Source organism: Emys orbicularis, chromosome 3 (assembly GCF_028017835.1).
Source record: "Emys orbicularis isolate rEmyOrb1 chromosome 3, rEmyOrb1.hap1, whole genome shotgun sequence".
NCBI classification, from domain to species: domain Eukaryota; kingdom Metazoa; phylum Chordata; order Testudines; family Emydidae; genus Emys; species Emys orbicularis.
Window position 1 is genome coordinate 82,718,067 of NC_088685.1, and position 22,358 is coordinate 82,740,424.

The window sequence follows — 22,358 nt, forward strand, 5'->3', positions numbered from 1 at the left end:
ACTATTGTTGTATGTTTAAAGTAAATAAGGTTTTTAAAATGCTTAAGAAGCTTCATTTAAAAATTAAATTAAAATGCAGAGTCCCCCCGGAACAGTGGCCAGGACCCGGGCAGTGTGAGTGCCACTGAAAATCAGCTCGCATGCCACCTTCGGCACGCGTGCCATAGGTTGCCTACCCCTGGTATAACAAGTGGGGTTCCGCAGGGGTCTGTTTTGGGACCGGCTCTGTTCAATATCTTCATCAACGACTTAGATATTGGCATAGAAAGTACGCTTATTAAGTTTGTGGATGATACCAAACTGGGAGGGATTGCAACTGCTTTGGAGGATAGGGTCATAATTCAAAATGATCTGAACAAATTGGAGAAATGGTCTGAGGTAAACAGGATGAAGTTTAATAAAGACAAATGCAAAGTGCTCCACTTAGGAAGGAACAATCAGTTTCACACATACAGAATGGGAAGAGACTGTCTAGAAAGGAGTACGGCAGAAAGGGATCTAGGGGTTATAGTGGACCACAAGCTAAATATGAGTCAACAGTGTGATACTGTTGCAAAAAAAGCAAACATGATTCTGGGATGCATTAACAGGTGTGTTGTGAGCAAGACACGAGAAGTCATTCTTCCGCTCTACTCTGCGCTGGTTAGGCCTCAACTGGAATATTGTGTCCAGTTCGGGCCACCGCATTTCAAGAAAGATGTGGAGAAATTGGAGAGGGTCCAGAGAAGAGCAACACAAATGATTAAAGGTCTAGAGAACATGACCTATGAAGGAAGGCTGAAAGAATTGGGTTTGTTTAGTTTGGAAAAGAGAAGACGGAGAGGGGACATGACAGCAGTTTTCAGGTATCTAAAAGGGTGTCACAAGGAGGAGCGAGAAAACTTGTTCATCTTAGCGTCTAAGTATAGAACAAGAAGCAATGGGCTAAAACTGCAGCAAGGGAGGTTTAGGTTGGACATTAGGAAAAAGTTCCTAACAGTCAGGGTGGTTAACCACTGGAATAAACTGCCTAGGGAGGTTGTGGAATCTCAATCTCTGGAGATATTTAAGAGTAGGTTAGATAAATGTCTATCAGGGATGGTCTAGACAGTATTTGGTCCTGCCATGAGGGCAGGGGACTGGACTCGATGACCTCTCGAGGTACCTTCCAGCCCTAGAATCTATGAATCTATGACTCTTTGCAACCCCTAGCAGCTATCAAATCCCCCCTCATTCTTCTCTTCTGCAGATTAAACAATCCCAGTTCCCTCAGCCTCTCCTCCTAAGTCATGTGCTCCAGCCCCCTAATCATTTTTGTTGCCCTCCGCTGGACTTTCCAATTTTTCCACATCCTTCTTGTAGTGTGGGGCCCAAAACTGGACACAGTACTCCAGATGAGGCCTCACCAATGTCGAATAGAAGGGAATGATCACGTCCCTCCATCTGCTGGCAATGCCCCTACTTATACAGCCCAAAATGCCGTTGGCCTTCTTGGCAACAAGGGCACACTGTTGACTCATATCCAGCTTCTCATCCACTGTAACCCCTAGCTCTTTTTCTGCAGAACTGCTGCCTAGCCATTCAGTCCCTAGTCTGTAGCAGTGCATGGGATTCTTCCGTCCTAAGTGCAGGACTCTGCACTTATCATTGTTGAACCTCATCAGGTTTCTTTTGGCCCAATCCTCTAATTGTCTAGGTCCCTCTGTATCCTATCCCTACCCTCCAGCGTATCTACCACTCCTCCCAGTTTAGAATCATCTGCAAACTTGCTGAGGGTGCAGTCCATGCCATCCTCCAGATCATTAATGAAGATACTGAACAAAACCGGCCCCAGGACCGACCTCTGGGGCACCCCGCTTGATACCGGCTGCCAACTAGACTTGGAGCTATTGATCACTACCCGTTGAGCCCAACGATCTAGCCAGCTTTCTATCCACCTTACAGTCCATTCATCCAGCCCATACTTCTTTAACTTGCTGGCAAGACTACTGTGGGAGACCATATCAAAAGCTTTGCTGAAGTCAAGGAACACCACATCCACTGCTTTCCCCTCATCCACAGAGCCAGTTATCTCGTCATAGAAGGCAATTAGGTTAGTCAGGCATGACTTGCCCTTGGTGAATCCATGTTGATTGTTCCTGATCCCTTTCCTCTCCTCTAAGTGCTTCAGGATTGATTCCTTGAGGACCTGCTCCATGATTTTTCCAGGGACTGAGGTGAGGCTGACTGGCCTGTAGTTCCCCAGATCCTCCTCCTTCCCTTTTTTAAAGATGGGCACTACATTAGCCTTTTTCCAGTCATCCGGGACCTCCCCCGATCGCCATGAGTTTTCAAAGATAACGGCCAATGGCTCTGCAATCACATCCGCCAACTCCTTTAGCACCCTCGGATGCAGTGCATCAGGCCCCATGGACTTGTGCTCGTCCAGCTTTTCTAAATAGTCCTGAACCACTTCTTTCTCCACAGAGGGCTGGTCACCTCCTCCCCATGCTGTGCTGCCCAGTGCAGTAGTCTGGGAGCTGACCTTGTTCGTGAAGACAAGAGGCAAATAAAAGCATTGAGTACATTAGCTTTTTTCACATCCTGTCACTAGGTTGCCTCCCTCATTCAGTAAGGGGCCCTCAATCAGTATATTAAGAGGAGTAACCAGACTGCATATGATCATATTTATTAAACCACACATTTCCTACACAACAACATGGGTAACATTTGCTCCATTTGCAGCCTTTTTAAACAGTCTTCCAGCATGTCCAAAATGTCAGCAGATTCAGGGTCTTTTGGACCCTAGGGATTACATTCCAAAGGAAAGGGCTCCTTCACAAAGGACACCCTGCTTCTCTTTTATACCCAGGGGCAGGAGGGGGAAGAGAGGACCAATTCCCAGGCCTGTACTGATCTCTACAGCACAAACAGTAACCACTGCTAACTGGCAGACACAGTATGACATTTCTTCCTTCCCAAAGGATTAAAGTGATCAGGACCACTACATACCTAAGGAAGGATTAAAGAGGAAAACATGTCTTCTGGGAGCCAAATACTGTCTGGCCCCCACCAGCTAAGCTACCTGAATACTGTGAGTCCAAAAGGAGCATACTACTTGCAACATGCCACTGGAGACTTTTAAACTAGCTCTCCCCATTGCTAGTCAAGTAAAATATACAACTGGAGATGAGGGTTAACACCTGAAAGTGAAAATTAATCTGTGCTAAAATACCCAGACAGAAAAGCCATCGGAAGCCAAGGCAGAATCCTTTCTTCAAAATTTTAAGGTTTCTAAACACAAACTTCACTAAAAACAAACAAAACAAACTGAGACCCATCATGCAATTCTCACTTTTGCTAATTAGCAAGTTAAGATTTAAAGCCATGTTAGTACAGTACATAGTTAAATATACTAAGCTCATGTATTTGAAAATATAAGTTTGCTTTATAGCGTAAAAAGGCTATTACCAGTGTATTTTGAGAAAGCAATGTGATCTTAGTAATTCAAACCTTCCCCATAGCACTCTGCCATTAAATCTTTGTTGACAATAAAGGAGGGCACTGTTTGAGTAGAGTTTAGTGATGTTCACCTGCGTATCAAGTTATTCAACTGTAATATTTCAGTTTTAGGAAAAAGCTTGAGTTATATTAGCAATATTTCTTCTGCAGGAGATTTCATATTTCCCAGTAGAGTCACTGAGAAAAAGGACAGACTATTTTACCATCAAGAATTAGACAATATCTGAAACAGAGGCTTTTTAATTTATATATTTTCTCCCCTCCTTCCAGTAGGTGACACTATTCAACAAAATGAAGAATTACAGGGTTTGAATTTTGAGTATTCTTTTTTGGGGCTGCTTTGTTTCTACCAATATATTCATACCTCAATATACATACATACCTCAATGCTAACGTGATTTTCACGTCAAAGAAAATGTAACAACTCTGATGTGTTTTGAAAAGAAGGAATTTAGAGGATAGCAAAAACGGAATGCTTTACAAAATAGCAAGTTACACAATTTCCTACTGAAGTATCATATACATGAAAAATATACATTCAGAGGTGAGACTTTTCATTAACAGAGCTTTGTGCAGATGTTTCAAGATATTATAAGCTTTAAAGTATTCAATAATAAAGTTATTGGTTAAAAGTTCTTAAACAAGGTTACTTCAGAAAAGACTTGGTGATGAAAGTAAAAAGAGAAACAGATTAAATTAATTTAATCTATTTTGAGAAATCAGATAAGAGAAGTGATCAAAACCTGATAAACCTCTAATTATTGTATTTTGGATTTACATTAATGCATTCTAGTATATTTCCTAATGTTATAGCATTGAGATTACAAGCTATACTACTAAACCTAAAACAGAAATAAAAAACTAAGATCTACCATAATAAACACAGATTGATAATTAAAACATTTAAAATGTCTTATAAATGACATAAGATTATTAGTAGGAGAAATTAAGAAGAGAAAAAGAATAGGTAAGATATAGGTCAGTAAAAAAATGTAATGTAAAAAAATTGATTACACAAAAAGTAAAGAGGTGGGCCTAGTTTAAAAACAGATATGGGTATCAACCAAACTTACTTCCTGTTCATGAGATGTCTGATTAATGAATGCATGCTTTGTGAAATTCATCTCTTTAACGTCTATCTTCCTAACAACGTCATATACTTTTCTGACCTTGAACACCTGACTTCTTGGAGTTTTATTTCCATTGTAGCCCATGTCATTTCCATTATTGGGAGAGGATGGGCCAATGCGAAAGACATGACAAAATATCCTCACGATCCTTAAGAGACTCTTCATTTGAGCTTCATAGTTACTTGACAAGCTGGGGGGGGAAAAAAATTGATTTAAGTATTTTTTCCCTAAATTAAATGATTCAGTATATAAAGGGGTCAACACAGCCCAATGTTTGGGGATTTAATGCTTCTCCAACACACATGGCTAACAAATGATGGACCTATTCCCTAGCCCAAAAGGTCAAGGAACACATGCTGTAATTTTTATTGATTTCTAACCATATTTAAATTCCAGATATTTTGCAATAATAGCTAAATAAAAATAGCAAATACAAACTTTTAGGGTACATTTTGTTAGTGTTTGTATATACCTACACCACTTCTGAAGCATGGGTAAGAGATGCTATCTACAACAGTAAGGTCTTGGCACACCACTAATCATAAACCAAGCTGACTCAAAAGAAAAATGTTTTCTCCAAGTGAAATTATCTTTCAGCCTACTGCTAGAACTGTGCCAGCCAAAGAGACTGTGCTAAAGTCCAGTATTAGCAAAATACTGCGCTGAATACATTAAATTAGACCAATCTGCCTCGATCAGCTATTGGACCAGGATGATAGAAATCACACTGCTTCCACTAAAAAAAAGTTAAGTGATGAACAGCATGCTAGCTAGTATTTTGCCCCAAGTAATATTGTAATAATGTAATATATGTAATAATATTCAAAAAAGTCACACTTACTAAATAAATAAAAAGTTTAATACCTGTGTGACTAGATTGGACAGAACTTCAACTGTAGACCAGTATCCTTGCACCATCAGTGTAATTATTAATATATAATCTAGATATCAGTGTATTCATTAAACACCACAGACTCAACCATGTTCAGATTGCTTTCTGTTAACAAGCTTTACAACCAAGCTTCAAGAATTTTTCAAGCCTGGTAAAAAGGATGCTTATCCTCTATGAAAAATCTGAAGACACCATAACACAGTTTTAAACAACTTCAAGGAGTTAAACTTAGTATCTAGCATATTAAAATACAATTGTTGAGTGTCAACTCTGACTTTAAATACATAAATCAGTGGTTCTCAACCAAGGGTCTGGGGCCCCCTGGGGGTCCACAAGCAGGTTTCAGGGAGTCCGCCAAGCAGGGCCGACATTACACTTGCTAGGGCCCAGGGCAGAAAGCCAAAGCCCCACCACATGGGGCTGAAGCCCAGGGGCCCCAAGCCCTGCCAACCAGGCCTGAGCAACTTAGCTTCATGGGACCCCCTGTGGCGTGGGGGCCCAAGCAATAGCCCTGCTTGCTACCCAACACTGGCCCTGGCTTTTATATGCAGAAAAACAGTTGTGGCACAAGTGGGCCATGGAATTTATTTGGCATGTTGGGGGGGGCTCAGAAAGGAAAGGTTGAAAACCCCTGCAATAAATTATACCCTCTGGTTTTTGAGATGTGTGTGGTGACATGGTTATAAGAATCCATATACCTGCTCGCCTACTATCTTGAAAGGTGTTGTTATAGTGCCCTGATTAGGTTACTGAACTAGCGAATGTTAATGTTATAGCATAAGTTGTTCCAATCTATGCAGCATACCAAATAACACCATACCACAATAATGCCTCAACAGTATTATAATATTCCTTAAAGAAGATTTGTCAGTGAGGAAGCAGCCTAGATCTGCTGCAATAGCCTATACATAGTATATAAGCACTGGGTATTACAATGTCTTATGAGCCAGTTTTCAATATTTCTTAAAACATGGTTTGCCTGTCCGTCACAGAAGGTAGCATAACCATTTTTAAACAAAGATAACCTAAACCAGACCAAACCACATGTAAAACTGGTTCAAGCAACATTAGAGTGCCAACAGCATATGAAGCACTGTACTAGACAAAGAAAGACAGCACCTGTTCTGATTTTGATGGGGTCAAAGAGTTCATCCTCTAAAAAAGGAAACAAAGAAGGGGGAAAACTGCATTTTTAAAGACTGCCTTTTTTAAATAAAAGTTACTAGTAAAATATTTGAGGATTTAAAATAACACCTTTTTGGAAAAGTGATATGTAGAGTTCACATCTTTCCTGCTGTTATTTGATCTTTGACCAGGGAGCTTTTTGTAAACCAGGATTAACAAAAAATAGTATTACAACATGATAGAAAAGGCTGCATTTTCCCCAGTTAAATTTAAAAAAAGGAAAAAGAAAAACAAAATTGTGGTCACCTAAGGCCTTGGTCATAGCCATACCTTTATCATTTGGGAGATTCTTATCTAGCCACCACCAAAGTTTCTGAATACAGACATTTTAATTTAAATATCTGAGAAAAACTTAATCCATGCACGTGTATCAGCCCAATGGCATAGTGGCAATTCTTTCCACATTAGAATTTGGTTCCAATATTTTGCTTCCCAGGCTTAGAATGCTTCATAAGTATATGACCAGCACAAAAGAAGAAATAAGCTAACATTTTCCCTAAACTAGTATTAATGAATCCTGGATTGCGTTCCATCCAGTCCTCCTCTGCCAAAAGTATCCCACCACATCTGCTATATATGCTGCAGAAAAGCTATACTAGACATGCTGAGTATTAAAAAGAGATACTACTTGCATTGCTCCACCTGCAAAACTAGCCTCCCTTAGTTACAAAGAAGGTTAACTATACAAGCATCAGCACACACGGTCTAGGTACTCATGACCCCCAACACTAATACCTGACTACCTCAATTTATTTGCAACACTTCTGTGAGGTGGAGAAGTATTATCCCCATTTTACATATGGGGAACTGAGGCACAGAGATTCAAGTATGACCTTGGGCAAATCACTTGAAGCTTGTGGCAGAGAACTAAACACAGGATCTCTCAAGTACCATTTCTTCATCTGCACGATGCTGGTAATAAAATAACCACTAAAAAACCTTGCTGAAGCATAGAGATGACCTGAAATGTAGGAAGGGGGAATAATCAACAAAGAGTTTTTTTTGAAAATCTGACAGTATTTTGCCAAGTTTTTTTAATTATACCCTTTGAGGTATAAAATATTAAGAATATTTTTGAAACTACTCCACATTGCATATACAAAAATGCCACTCCATTTCTATTAGCTGACTCCTATAGGTTGCTTTCATGCTTCAGCAGGATTCTGTGCTGTTTGTGATACCACCATCTTACACGGTGGTACATTTGTTGGGACTCCATGAATTTAGAAACCTAAAAAAATGCATTGCAACAATGTATGCAATTAATCTGGTGTTCAACTCAAATGTCTACAGGTCTTTTAAAACAAGAACAAAAAAAAGTGAGTTCATCTTTGTATGCAATACATACAATTAAAATGGCATTAAACCAATGCACTTTAATGTTGTTTAAGTAGAGATGAACGAATATATTTTTTAAATATACCTTTAATGTTTATCTAGTGAAGTAGATCCATGTCAAAAGGAGAAGGCAACAAATGAGTCTGTGGAAGAATCTGAAGTTCTAGACATAGTAGGAAGCTCTGACCTACAATTTGGATCCATACTCAACAACGCTGGTAAAACAAATTTTGTTGGGAGTGAAAGGGGACCTATTTGATCCCCTGTTGATTGAAAGGGCAAGCTGCCAACTTCCCTCAAACAGTTCATGAGCATTGCCCGAACAAGTCCTTTCCTTTCCTTGATGCAGAGAATCTATCCAATTAACACCCTCTCTCTAAATCACTCCTTTTCCAGAAAGCTTTCAAGAAGGTTTTAATGAGGCAATTCCACTCTGGAGTTATCTTATTTAAGTTAGCCCTTTTAGAGAAAGTTTCATTCACTTCTCTAGCAAGGGACAAGAGAGTCTGTGCCAATCCATTACTACTGAAAGCAATTAAATCTGGTAAACTTTCCTGTAGAAAGTAAGAGGTATTTTATGCCGACAACGAGATTGTGTGAAGTAACAAAGAAGGTCAGTGCAAGACAGACAAAGAGTCCTGTGGCACCTTATAGACTAACAGACGTTTTGGAGCATAAGCTTTCGTGGGTGAATACTCACTTCGTCAGATGCATGTAGTGGCATGCACTTCATGCATCTGACGAAGTGAGTATTCACCCACGAAAGCTTATGCTCCAAAACGTCTGTTAGTCTATAAGATGCCACAGGACTCTGTCGCTTTTTACAGATCCAGACTAACACGGCTACCCCTCTGATACTTGAGTACAAGACAGAGTTAGCAAGTAGAATACAAGGTCTGAGCTAAAACCTATATCCCACGACACACTATATATTGCGTGCAGCAAAAAAGATGTAGAACAACAGAGGAAGAATGGACTGAGGTGGAGAAAGGTGCAGAAAAGATATTGTCAATGGCAGGAGCTGCTTCTCAGAAGTGCTCCTTAGAGCAAATTCAAAGAAAGAACCAGCTTCTTCTGGGTGTCAGCAGACATATCCAGGGGCAAGATCCTACCAGGGCATTTTAGTAGGCTTACAAAGACAAAAAATCTTCTTTGAATGGAGTTCTCTAACGTACAGAGAGCCAGCATAATAATTTGACACTAGAGAAGTGAGTACACTTGTATGCAAAAATGCGGACATCCACTTTCTGCACATTAGTATGACGAATGGAGACATAAGATACTTATACAGGTGTTATTAAAGTGAGAGGTGGTGAGGGAATGGATGAGGATGGCAACAGACATGAAGTTGAGGCAGTGGCATACATAGCCATACAGGATCAGACATGATGCCCATGTAGACCAGGATCCAGCCTGCAATAACAACATGGTTCAGATGCTTCAGAGGAATGCTTAAGATAATGCTGTCAAACAGCAGAAGCCTGATTTGCAGGGAGGCTAGATGTGAGAAGAGAATTCAACATGCAGCATGGGAGACAGGAGTACCTTGTATGTGAGGATAGAATCATAGAATATTAGGGTTGGAAGAGACCTCAGGAGGTCATCTAGTCCAATCCCCTGCTCAAAGCAGGACCAACACCAACTAAATCATCCCAGCCAAGGCTTTGTCAAGCTGGGCCTTAAAAACCTCTAAGGCTGGAGATTCCACCACCTCCCTAGGTAAGCCATTCCAGTGCTTCACCACCCTCCTAGAGAAATAGTGTTTCTGAATATCGAACTTAGACGTCCCCCACTGCAACTTGAGACCATTGCTTCTTGTTCTGTCATCTGCCACAACTGAGAACAGCCTAGCTCCATCCTCTTTGGAACTCCCCTTCAGGTAATTGAAGGGTGCTATCAAATCCCCCCTCACTCTTCTCTTCTGCAGAATAAATAACCCCAGTTACTTCAGCCTCTCCTTGTAAGTCATGTGCCCCAGCCCCCTAATCATTTTCGTTGCCCTCCACTGGGCTCTCTCCAATTTGTCCACATCCGTTCTGTAGTGGGGGGACCAAAACTGGATGCACTCCAGGTGTGGCCTCACCAGTGCCGAATATAGGGGAATAATCACTTCCCTCGATCTGCTGGCAATGCTCCTACTAATATAGCCCAATATGCCATTGGCCTTCTTGGCAACAAGGGCACACTGCTGACTCATATCCAGCTTCTAATCCACTGTAATCCCCAGGTCCTTTTCTGCAGAACTGCTGCTTAGCCAGTCAGTCCCCAGCCTGTAGCGGTGCATGGGATTCTTCCTTCCTAAGTGCAGAACTTTGCACTTGTCCTTGTTGAACCTCATCAGATTTCTTTTGGCCCAATCCTCCAATTTGCCTAGGTCCCTCTGGACCCTATCCCTACTCACCATCGTATGTACCTCTCCCGCCATCTTAGTGTCATCTGCAAACTTGCAGAGGGTGCAATTAATCCCATCATCCAGATCATTAATGAAGATGCTGAACAAAACCGGCCCCAGGACCAACCCCTGGGGCACTCCGCTTGATACCGACTGCCAACTAGACATCAAGCCATTGATCATTACCAGTTGAGCCCGACAATGTAGCCAGCCTTCTATCCACCTTATAGTCCATTCATCCAATCCATACTTTCTTAACTTGCTGGCAAGAATACTGTGGGAGACCGTATCAAAAATTTGCTAAAGTCAAGATATATCACATCCACTGCTTTCCCCATATCCACAGAGCCAGTTATCTCATCATAGAAGGCAATCAGGTTGGTCAGGCATGACTTGCCCTTGGTGAATCCATGCTGACTGTTCCTGATCACCTTCCTCTCTTTCAAGTGCTTCAAAATGGATTCCCTGAGGACCTGCTCCATGATTTTGCCGGGGACCGAAGTGAGGCTGACTGGTCTGTAGTTCCCCGGGTTCTCTTTTTTAAATATGGGCACTATAGTTCCTTTTTCCAATCCTGTGTGTGTGCGCGCTGCAAGAGGCTGGAGAGCCTAATTCAGCAAAACAGGGAGAGGGAGTCCAGGCTAGTGGAGCAGGAGGAGGGTCTTCATGAAACCTTAATACATCAGGTGGCATCCCAAAGGGGGTCTAACCCATCACACAGTCATTAAGGATTCTTAAGACACATGGTTGAGTATTATCAACACAGGTACACAAGCTAAGATTAAAAAGGTACAAAAGAGATGACTAGGAAATAGGCAGCAGGAAGGGCCAGGAGGTGGTATATGGATTTCACAGCTCGGCAGACAGCTTACCGAATCTGTCCAACAGTTGAATTTGGATGATCTTGACAACCAAACAAAATGCATTAACCCATAATAAACCCATCCTTAAGATGTACTTACCTAAAATCTCAAAAAAGGACTATGGGCCCCATGCTTTGTAGCTTACTACCTGACCCTAATCTGCCCTTTCAAGTGAAAAGAGGTGGCAGAAAACTCCACTAGATCCTAGATCTGGCACTACAGAGCCCCAAAAATCATAATACCAGCTGATCTCCACTAAAAAAAACTGGACTGTTTCTTTTAAAGAACCTTTTAAAGAGATTCTTTTAAAATGCAATATGAAAGCCCCACTAGCTTGGCCTTTCTTCAAATATTTCTATCAAATATGACTGATATTTGTCTTCATGCCAGTCGGGCAAGAAATCAAGTGAAAATAAATATTCTGTTCTTGATATAACAAGTGTCTTTAAACATATTTTTCATTACTGACCTACTTACATATTTTGACACTTACCTCAGTAGTTTGTGACCATTTGTTGTAGCAACTTCAGCAAGGCTTGTTAGGATCTTAAGGTACTGGCTTTCACTCTGCTGGGACAAGTGTTCTAGAACTTGCCGCAACTGGATATAAAATAAAGAAGATAACATGTGATATTACTAAGTGTTCTATTACAGATTAATCCAAAACATAACATAGCTAGGTGAGGCAGGAACCCCATAGAAACAGTAATATGTATGTGCCCAACCATTTCATAATTAGCAACTAATACTCAATAAGATCTTTTAAACTGAAAATCTATTCAAAAATGTATATTTTAGAAGTTAGTTTTTGTATTATAGGACTTAAGAATATAGCATGAATAAATGCTCTGAAAGTACTAATAAAATTCATCATTAAGCAAAGTGCCATTCTTTTTTTTTTTTTTTTTGTAAGAATGCAAATTCAAGTCCAGCACAAGCTTCATCACTCTGCCAATATGACTAAGTTTCTTGATTTGTTCCTTTGCTGCCCTATAATGTTATACCAATAGCCTGGCTGATCCCAAATTTTGAATCTCAACCTTTCACTACCTCCATTCTTATTCAAATAGTGATGAGCTCCAAAGTCCAAATTGTGCTAACCACCAGCTCTTTAAATTCATTCTCTCCTCTTCCTTGCTAAACAACTTTACTTCTCCCAAGCAGACTTATCTTGCCAACATCCAAAGTCTCTTCTCTACCTTCAGTTCCTCCTTTCACCCACCTGCACCCTTCACTGTCCAGGACCTTGGAAGTTTTCCCAGTCACAAAAATCTATCTGTGCTCTTCACTACATCCTTTTATGCCTGCTGTCATCCCTTGTTACTTTTCCTATTCCTTTCTCTTCATGCATATTCTTGCATCCATTCTCCCCCCCACCCCAAAAAAACAAAAAACAAAACAAAACTTTCCCTCAAACATAACCCAAAAGAATCTTCAGCCCTGCTGAGCTCAGCTTTCAGCCCTCTTCTTTTCATACAGACCCCAGCTGCAGCTTCTTGCCTTCATGCACACCAAGGGATTTCTGGTAACCATTCAAATGAACAGTCTGTGTCAGACCTACCCTCCCGCAGGGAGTCTCTGGCACATTACAGTCTCTAGTCAGTTTCCAGCCCTACCCAGGTTTCTTGCATGATGTGGTAGCTGCCAGTCTCCTCTCATTCCAGGTCAGCATCCAGCTGAGCAGTGCTTCTTCCTTCCAACTCCTCCTTCCGGCCTGACACCCAGGCTGACTGGGGTCACTGCAGCTTATTAACCCCTTCCTGGCCAATATGGGGTTTGTATACTCCATCACAACTACTTTATTCTCAGGACCCGACTTTGGGGTGGGTGGGTGGGCTGGGTGACTGACCCTGGTGCCTTGCTGAGGGGGGCACTTTCAGAGCAGGGTATCCTCCCCCTCCTCCCCCTGCTGCTCCGTGGCCATCTGCAGCCGCCCGCTTCTCCTGTCTCCACCTCAGCTTGGAGCTGCCCCGGCCAAGCTGCTCCTGAGACCATCCTGTCTGCTGTGCAGAGCACAAGTGGGCGGCTGATTCTGGGGCATCCCCATCTCCCCACCCGTGTACCCAGTTTCCATTGAGCTGGAGTGGGGGGCAGGAGTCTGTGCTGCTGCCTCTGGGTCATAAGTAGGGCCCTACCAATTTCACAACCTGAAAAACTTGTCAGGGACTGTGAAATAAGCCCTTCCCAGTGAAATCTGATCTCCCTGAACTCAGCTGGGCTGGGGAGGGACAGGACTTGTCCTTCCCCTTCACAGCTGTTATCAGAGGGAGATCAGACGCACCTCCACAGCACCCTCACTTCTGCACTGCAGCAGCCCCAGAGCTGGGCTGGGGGCTGCCTCCCCCTGCAGCTCTTGCCCAAGCTCAGGGCACCCGGGCTGGCCTTCCCAGACTCGGGACAGCCACCCCTGCCCCCCACAGCAGCTCCTGCTGGGGCTGGAGGCAGACAGGCTCCAGACGGGATTTGGGGCTTCCACCCCCTGCAGCTCTTGCCCAGGCTCAGGGACCTGGGTTGGGGGCTGCCGCCACCCCCACAGCTCCAGTCCCCGCAACTCCTGCCAGGCTCAGGGCTGCCGACCCCCCCACCTCCTTGGCTCCCACCTGGGCTCGGAGCCCTCGGCTGGGGGCTGCCACCCCTCGCTGCTCCAGCCAGGACTCGGGGCTTTCACCCCCGACAGCTCCTGCCTAAGCTCCAGGCTTCCGCCCCCTGGGGCCGTGAAATTGACCAAAGTGAACTGTGAATTTGGTAGGGCCCTAGTAATGAGTGGGAGCTGCTGGACTTCAGACTAGTGAGTGCTGTGCTTAAAGAGATAGCGCACTGTCTCAGTCTCTCTCTCCCCCTCTCTCTCATACACACACACACACACTCTCCCCCCAACACATACTGGTATTATTGTTGTTACTTCTTGGTACTTCCCTGCTGAAATGCGCAATGCACATATATTCTCTGTAATTTTATTCTTTCAAAGCTGGTTAAGGATTACAGTACTGTTATTTTAGTTTTTTTACTGGTCTGCGCATTTCATAATTTTATTTCTCTCTTATGCTTAAAAGTAGTGAGTTCTAAAATGCCTGGCTGGAGTAATTTATCATTACTACTTTTATTACAATATTGTGCTTTGTAATTCATTATTTAAAGTGGTACAACCAAATAACGGTATCCTTCTAGAATGTAAATTTAGTTTGTATTCACTTTAGCAGAGCCAGTTTAAAAAAAGTTAGCTAAACACATAACTTTAGACACCGTGCAGAGGAAGGTCACTTATTTTTAGTTATATCGGTAAAATAACAAAATTTGTATGAAAATAAATGCAGTTCAAAGTAGGATACTCATAGCAATGATGGAGTCAAAGGTTAGTGAGTCACGTACATGATTGTCATCGGTGAACAAATTCCAAAATAAATTAGGAGAATTCCCATTCTTACTAAAAGAGAAGAATCCTTAATCACATATGTTAAAATTAAATAAATACATTTTTAATGGAGTGAAAAACAATTGACTAAAATACAGTAGATAATGGCAGTAACATAGAGTATGTTAGAGAAAGTAAGCAGATTTTATTTCTCTCTACTAAAGATAACGTCCAAAATATCAAACTTGTGTTTCTGATATCTGTATTAAGATATATAAGATATAAAATAAGCTCCAGAATGGATTCCTCAAGGCTTGGGATTGGGAATATCTTGCTGCATTATCCCCTCATTGTTCTAAATTTACATATAAACTTAAAATGTGGCTTTAGTTTGAGTTTGTATATATTTTTCTCTCTTTATATAGCAATTAGATACCGTGCTCCTGTCAGCTAATTCCTAAGTTATTAACTGCAAAAAAACCTAGAGTTTTCAGATGTCTAAGTAGCCCCTGGAATCACGTCTGAAGTTGCCCTCCATCCCACAAAATCTGAAATGGTGCCCCTGGTGAGCCAGGAGTGGCCAGAGGGTTGCAGAAGGGCTGTGGGCTTTGGTAAGATACAGCCCCCATGTGACAGCACAAAGCTCACCTTGAGCTGCAGGCTGAGCACCAGGCACTACGAGCCACAGCAACAGCGCAGAAGTAAGGGTGGCAATACACCATATACCATGCCACCCTTACTTCTGCACTGCCGCTGGCAGTGGCTTTGCCTTCAGAGCTGGGCACCTGACCAGCAGCCACCATCAGGTTGTCCAGTCAGTGCTTAATTGGTGCTGGGGCTGACCTCTGGCACCTCTTTCAATACAAATTAAGCACTGTGGGGAAGCAGTGGGGCACGGAGATGAGGGGGGTGGGGAGCCCAGGGAGCCTGTGGGGGCCAGAGCTGATGGGAGAGTGGGGAGCCCGCAGGGCACCAAAATACGAGTTTGCCCATGATGCCATTTTCCCTAAGGCTGATCCTATTTATACTAGTCAAGGGAATAAGGTAGAGAACTACTGAGAAGGAAATGGGCTGGAAATTATTTCAAGACCTATCAACTGTGGGTACAGATTAGAGAAGAATCTGGGAGGGAGGGACGTGAATAATCGTTATCTTCCAAATGATTCAGGGCATATATCACATACTCATTTTAGAGTGTATCTGCAGAAGCTATTATTTAAGGAGAATATGCCTCATTCTGAAGTACGATGTGCATTTAGAGTGCTGTACCAAAGATTTTTTGCTAAGAACCTACAGAAGGCTACTCTTCCAGTTCTTATTCTGTCCAGACCAGACAGCACATTAACAGGGCTCTAGATAGAATCCAAACTCATTTACTTGTAACCTAAACTGAATTTCAGGCCAGCACTCCATGGTAGAAATTAGTACATATTAACAATCACTGGACTACCTCATTGTACATTTTCATGTTAAATCAGTACATCTTTATCAGAACATGAAGTTCTGTACAATATATACATACATACGCCCCCCTCCCCAGTTCTCCATGTTTAATGGGTTCTGCCCCAGAACTGCTGGAAGTCTCCAGTTGTCATTGAGGTGCTGCATGTAAAACAAACAAACAAAAATTTCAGGTTTAAGGACACATTGTAATGTGACAATGTGGGGTTCAACTTCACTGAATTTGGGTTTAAACATCAAGTTTGAGATGTTTAAATTGTAGGGAAAGATACAGAAGTAGACAGAGGGAGCAAGGCCTTAGGGGACTTGGAGAGAGAGAGAGAGACACACACAGACACAGACACACGCGTAGACACAGCATAGAAAATATGTATTACCATGTTTTCCCGTAGCTCTTCATTCTGTGTCATTTGAATAATTGCCTGGAAGAGTCTAGGATGATGTTGTATTAAAATTTCACAAGTCTCTCCATACCCACCCTGTAAGACAGCATTTTTAAAGCAAGCAACTATTATAAAACGATTTTAAAAACAAGTGCTATATTTACACTTATAGCCAGGCAATCCATCCTCAGGGACCGATACTAAAGAGCAAATGCAAAAGACTCTTAAAGTCCTAATCTCAAAGTAAAGATTTTTGAAAGTTAAATAAAAAGTGGACTTTAGGTATTGAGTGGATTCTTTGTTAATACAGATAAATGAACATTCATGTGTCAATCATTAGTAATCTCAGTTTCTCTTCTCAAAGTAATCAATTTAATCCTTGAGAAACTACAATAACTTTACATTCCAGCAGCCATTTTAACTGATAATTAAGAAGAATGCTGAAAACAATAGATTTATACACAAATCATAATGGAATTAGCTCCTGCTTTCACATTTGGTGAGTATCTAGCTTGTTGCACCCAGAAAACTAATTCCCCAAAACCAGGTTAAGATGCCTTAGCTAAAGGTTCCCAATCCACAAGCTCTTTGGACACTATTTTTTTTAATCTTATAGATCCTGGCAATAGGATAATCCCATAAACAATGTATAATTTTTTAAATTAAAATGAACAAGACAAAAAAAATCAAAGTATTATGACTAGATATGTGCCCAAGACACCAGGTTTAGAAACGAACTTCCCAAAATCTGGAGTTCTGAATTGTATCACATCTCTAATTTTGTTTCAGGAAATCTACCCTAAGATGACTTTTTGGATTTCCCTACCAGTCAACAGCACTTATGCTTCAATTATATTTAAAAGTATTATAATATTAATAAAGGTCTCCATAACCCTCAGTTTCCTCAACAGTTTCACACCAGCACCGTCTTCAAGGTCCTGTGTCACAAACATCTTTACAGACAAAGCTCACTAGACAGGACTCCTTTAAGCACCAGTAAATGACACTTTAGAAGTCAGCCAAGTGTAATCCCCCCAGAACTGAGCACTTGCACAAACACACCCCAAGTTCCTGTCAGTCCACGGAGGACAGTACTTCAGGTATCAAACTAGAGTCACGCCAGAATATGCTGGCTGATGAAGAAAATATGCAAAATAAGAAACTATACATATTAAAGGAATCCCCAGTTTGCATTCCTTTCACTGCTCACTCAGCACAGAACACAATCCCAGCAGAGATTAGCTGGCTGACTGTTATAAGAGTCTAAAATAAGTCTTAGTTCTGCAATCTGGTTTCTCAGACTGGGGGCGGGGGCAAGGGGAAGACAGCGAGAAGAATGATATATTCAAAATTAAATGCACCAAAAGGAGCAGTAAGCACTCCCTTCTCATCACAAATGAGTTGAGCTACCAATGCAGAACTATTAGGAGTGAGCAATATAAATCAGTAGTGGTTAGGAAATACAGTTTTGATAACTATATAGGAAAGGCACATGCTAAGGATGGCCTAGTGTAGTATTTAAAAGGATAAAGTATAAGCGAGTTAAAAAAAGAATTGGATAAGTTCATGGAGGATAGGTGGCTATTAGCCAAAATGGTCAGGGATGCAACCCAGACTCTGGGTGTCCTGAAGCCTCTGACGGCCAGATGCTGGGACTGGATGACAGGGGACGGATCATTCAATAATTGTTCTGTTCATTTCCCTCTGAAGTGTCTGGCCTTTGCCACGGTCATAAGACAGGATACCAGACTAGATGGGCCATGGCCGTTCTTATAAAGCATCTTAAAGCCTCTAGATGTTCTATTTAGTACTGTCCTAGAGGCAGCAACATCCTTAATACTCTTTCCTATCTCTAGGATATCAATGTATCATTTACCCATTTCCTAACTTACACTGTGTAGATTCCACCTACTGTGCTGGAAACAAACCAGCTATTTGTTTAATTTTTCTAATTAATGTCAAAATTTTCCACTTACAGAGAATCTTGCATATGCTAAATGGTGTTACATGAGTTCTTCCAGTTTGATCTCATGATTGATAAACTAAAAGACACTTTACAGGTTAAACCTGATTTGGAATTATATTAAAGGTATGTTACTCCCTAAGGTTTTTGTAGAACCAAAAGAAATGCTAGCAAAGATGTAGACTGAGGGAAAGCAGTGTACTGGAGCTGAGGAACTGTGCCCAAAGTGATAGTAATTAAAACCCTTAAACTTATTAGATACAAAGGTGATGTTAAAAGTGTTGTGAATTGAGCAAGACATTTTACAGATTAATCTATTAAATAAATCTTTCAGAATCATCCTTTTTAAAAAGATTCCAGAAGCATGAATAGCAGAATTGCTGCCTAAGAGACCTTTCCTAACTTTTAAAGATGACTTGGAAATAGTGTATTTAATATCCTGAATCTTGACCCTTTGTCTTGCCAAACAAAAAGAAACAGGTCACTGGAGTTACTTGTTAGTCTCTAAGGTGCCACAAGTACTCCTGTTATTTTTTTGAAGATACTCGCTAATCTACTTACATTCTATAAAACCTCGTAGACTTCTGACAAAACTAGATTTTGTTTTGCATGGCAGCTGAAAAGGTGTAGGAACAGGAAGTCATAACATCCTCATCCTTTTTAAAATAGAGGCCTGGATGTAGAGATCGCAATACCATTGAAAAACTGAAGGCTCAGCAGCAAAATCTTCTTGAGCTCCTTGAAAAGTTAACATCTGAAGTAATAAGTTACTCTTACATACAGGCCTTCGGCTCTTAGCTGTTTTAGCAGTTTGCACATGAACACCTAAAAAAGAATTTGTTACCCCAAGATGATGTAATTATGGTCTGAATAAATGTGGCCTTTAAGAAGAGACTAAGTGAATGGCTGTCTGTTTACTTCTTTTAAGACCCTAATCTTGTGAGCAGCTATTTTGTGACAGAAGCATCAATCTTCTATATGCCTACCCTAATAAGAAGGTAATCTTGGTTGATCTGGAGAGTAGCAAGAATATACATTCTTCCTAATTACTCACGAGAAGAAGAATAAAACATTTTCTAATGGAATTAATAGACAAAAAACTGCATATGTTTTGCTATTCTGAACTAATCCAAGAAGTCAAACCAAAAGAGTCAGGTGAAGCTGCTTCCCTGAAACTCCTCAAAAGGAGGTCTCTGACCTCTAGGGATGAAGTCATTGTTTTCAGATAGCAGAAACAAAGGAGGAGAAAAAAAGTCATTTCATATCAATTTTACACAAAACACTGGTTAATGTAAAGCAAATTTATACCTGCACACAGAGATCCAGTGGTGTAACTCCATTTTTGTCTGGTAAGTATTTGGCTCCTCTCATCAAAAGGATTTGTGCGGTGTCTCTTTGACCATGGCTACATGAAACACAGGAGAAGGTTTACCAAAAAGTATTTAGCCCATGAGTGGTACATATGTCTACATTAAATAGCTAACAGTGCAATAGGTGTTCCTCACAAACTTTGATTCCCAAATCAATACAAAGTAGGGACCAAATGCATAAAGTTACATTACAGAAATCCATAAGTAGAAGCACAGCATGGAAGATGACCCCTCTTCTGGTCCCTCTGACACACTGTTAAGTGGCTGTTCTCCAGCCTACTGCAAAGGTATATTACAAGCACTGGCCTGAGTTGGAATTTTTTGCATATTCATGCAGGAACACTCTGACCAGAAGTAGACTCTATGCCCATTTGATGGTTCCTGAGTTTAATACAGAGCACAAGGGAAAATATAGGCATTTTAATGCTACTTTTACATTGGAAAAGTGTACTTAGAGAAGATGAGATATGATTGTTTCCAGATGCCTAGTAAGCTTTCATCCAATACATTTTAAATAAAAGAATCACTTATATAATTTGTCTCTAACTAACCATGTTCTTACAATAGACTATAAGGGTAAGAAAACAGAAGTTATCTGTTATTAAAAAAAACTCTCGTCAAATACAGCAATGTTAAATACTATATTTGCATAAGTGGAGTTTGAAATACAAAACAGACCTATTCTGTCACCTAGTACATCATCCTGACAGTGTAATAATGTGGTGCATGCGTGGTTTTTTTACAATAAGTTTTTCATGCTTTGACTAATCTAGATAAAAGTATTCAGAGTGATGGGCTTTACTACTTCCCTTGGGAGACTATTCCAAAGTCTAATACATCTCATTGTCAAAGCTCTGGGTCAAGGAAACAGTATAACTACTTTATGTAACATATAATCAGCTACTTTATTGTTGCAGCCGGTGGTGACCCATTAAAGACCAAAAAGCGGTAATTATGCCACACATTCCATATGGCTGCACTTAAGAAAATTAATTTTCCAATTAAATGTTAAAGGAGAAAGGAAAGATTAGATATAAGTGCTTCTATAGTCACCAGAATACTATAATAGCCTGTTATAAACTGGTGTTAGCCTTTACAAATGCTCGATTTTTAGGCATATACCATCAATTATAGTTTTTAATTCAGAATGGGTGAAATTCAGCCCTCCAGGAAGACCTGGCACAAAGGCTTTTACAGCAATCAAGGACAATCTTTACCCTCTGCAAATGAAGCAGTTGCACAGGAGAGGATTACTAGGTTGACTACTACTCAAAACCAATTGGCCTAAAACCCTGCATGAGAGCTTCCATTACTACTCCAGCCAGAGGCTCTATGCTGCATTCCAATGCCCTAATCCTAGATTTGTTCAGCCCTTAAACATCTCCTACAACGCCCAAGTAATGTGGCTTTAAGTGTATTACATGAATTTCATTCCGAAAATAATTAGTCTTAACCCCTGTATGCCCTTAAAAATAGAAAATATTTAGCAGTCTTATTTCGGATATACACAATATTAGAATCAGGGTGGACAAAAATCAATGATTTTTTTTAAATCTGATTTTTTTATTGATTAGGGATTCCACAGGCGTCTGTATAGATTATTTAGGTTAATCTTTCTATCTACCCAATGGGACTCGGTATCTTCTAGACTGAGCACTATCAGAGATGCTTAGTTTTGCTGTTCTCAAACTGTGGATTTGGGTCTCCAGAGGTAACATGCTTGTTAACAGGAAAAATGTTTGCTTATTAACAAAACAAACAACAGACCTCAACTCTATTGTCCCTCTGCAAATTTGTGTGCACAGAGTCAATCCCTTACCTCTCTCTAAAAGTGCAAAGTTCAATGAATAGAAGAATTTTGGGGGTGGAATAGATCTGGACAAGGAGAAGAAGTCTGGAGATAAATGTGAGAAGTGAGGGACATGTGCTTCTTTTATTAAAATATTATGTTTGCTGTTGAAGAAAAAAATCCAGAATACTTAATGTTATTGTTTTAGTTAAATAAAACAATTTAAATGTCTGTCTGGTGATGTTCTCCTCCTAATACAGCATGACAAGAAAATCCTCCAAATATTAATGATTAACCTGTTGAATTGGAGATATTTATGAAGTCATTGGGAGGTGAACTATCTGCTTCAATTACCTTTGGTAAATGAAATTTTCTGTCATTCATTTTCTGATATAGCTGTAAAACTAATCTGAAAAGTTTTCAGAATAAATCACTGTTTAAAAATGTATAGTATGTACCTTCTAAAAATGAAACCTACATCTATCTCTGAGTTGTGAAGAATATGTATTAAGGTTATAACAACCAACAAGAATGCACTTTTATGTAGAAAACCATGATTACATCGAGTCTTCCTGACCAGTGATTTAAACCAATTTGATTTAAAGCAAATCCACCCTGATTAGAATGCAACTGGAATATAAAATTAGCATTTTGGGGTTCTCCCCTTGACTTAATCTGAACCAGGCAGTTTCTCAACCAAGGATTTTTCATTTCTAGAAGTCACCATTGCACCCACCACATGATCCTTTCTTTTCTGAAA

At 40.7% G+C, this 22,358-nt stretch overlaps 1 protein-coding gene across 3 annotated transcripts in view; it reads right to left on the reverse strand.

The window, feature by feature from the left end:
* The window catches only part of HACE1 (HECT domain and ankyrin repeat containing E3 ubiquitin protein ligase 1), a 90,366-nt gene that overhangs the window by 50,819 nt on the left and 17,189 nt on the right, over positions 1-22,358 (reverse strand). For all 3 annotated transcript variants that reach the window (XM_065400729.1, XM_065400728.1, XM_065400727.1), the window contains 4 exons: positions 19,748-19,844; positions 16,471-16,572; positions 11,774-11,880; positions 4,650-4,800 (listed from right to left, as the gene is read on the reverse strand). In XM_065400729.1, coding sequence (XP_065256801.1) covers positions 4,650-4,800; positions 11,774-11,880; positions 16,471-16,572; positions 19,748-19,844 — 457 coding nt within the window. The remainder of the gene's footprint in view (positions 1-4,649; positions 4,801-11,773; positions 11,881-16,470; positions 16,573-19,747; positions 19,845-22,358) is intronic.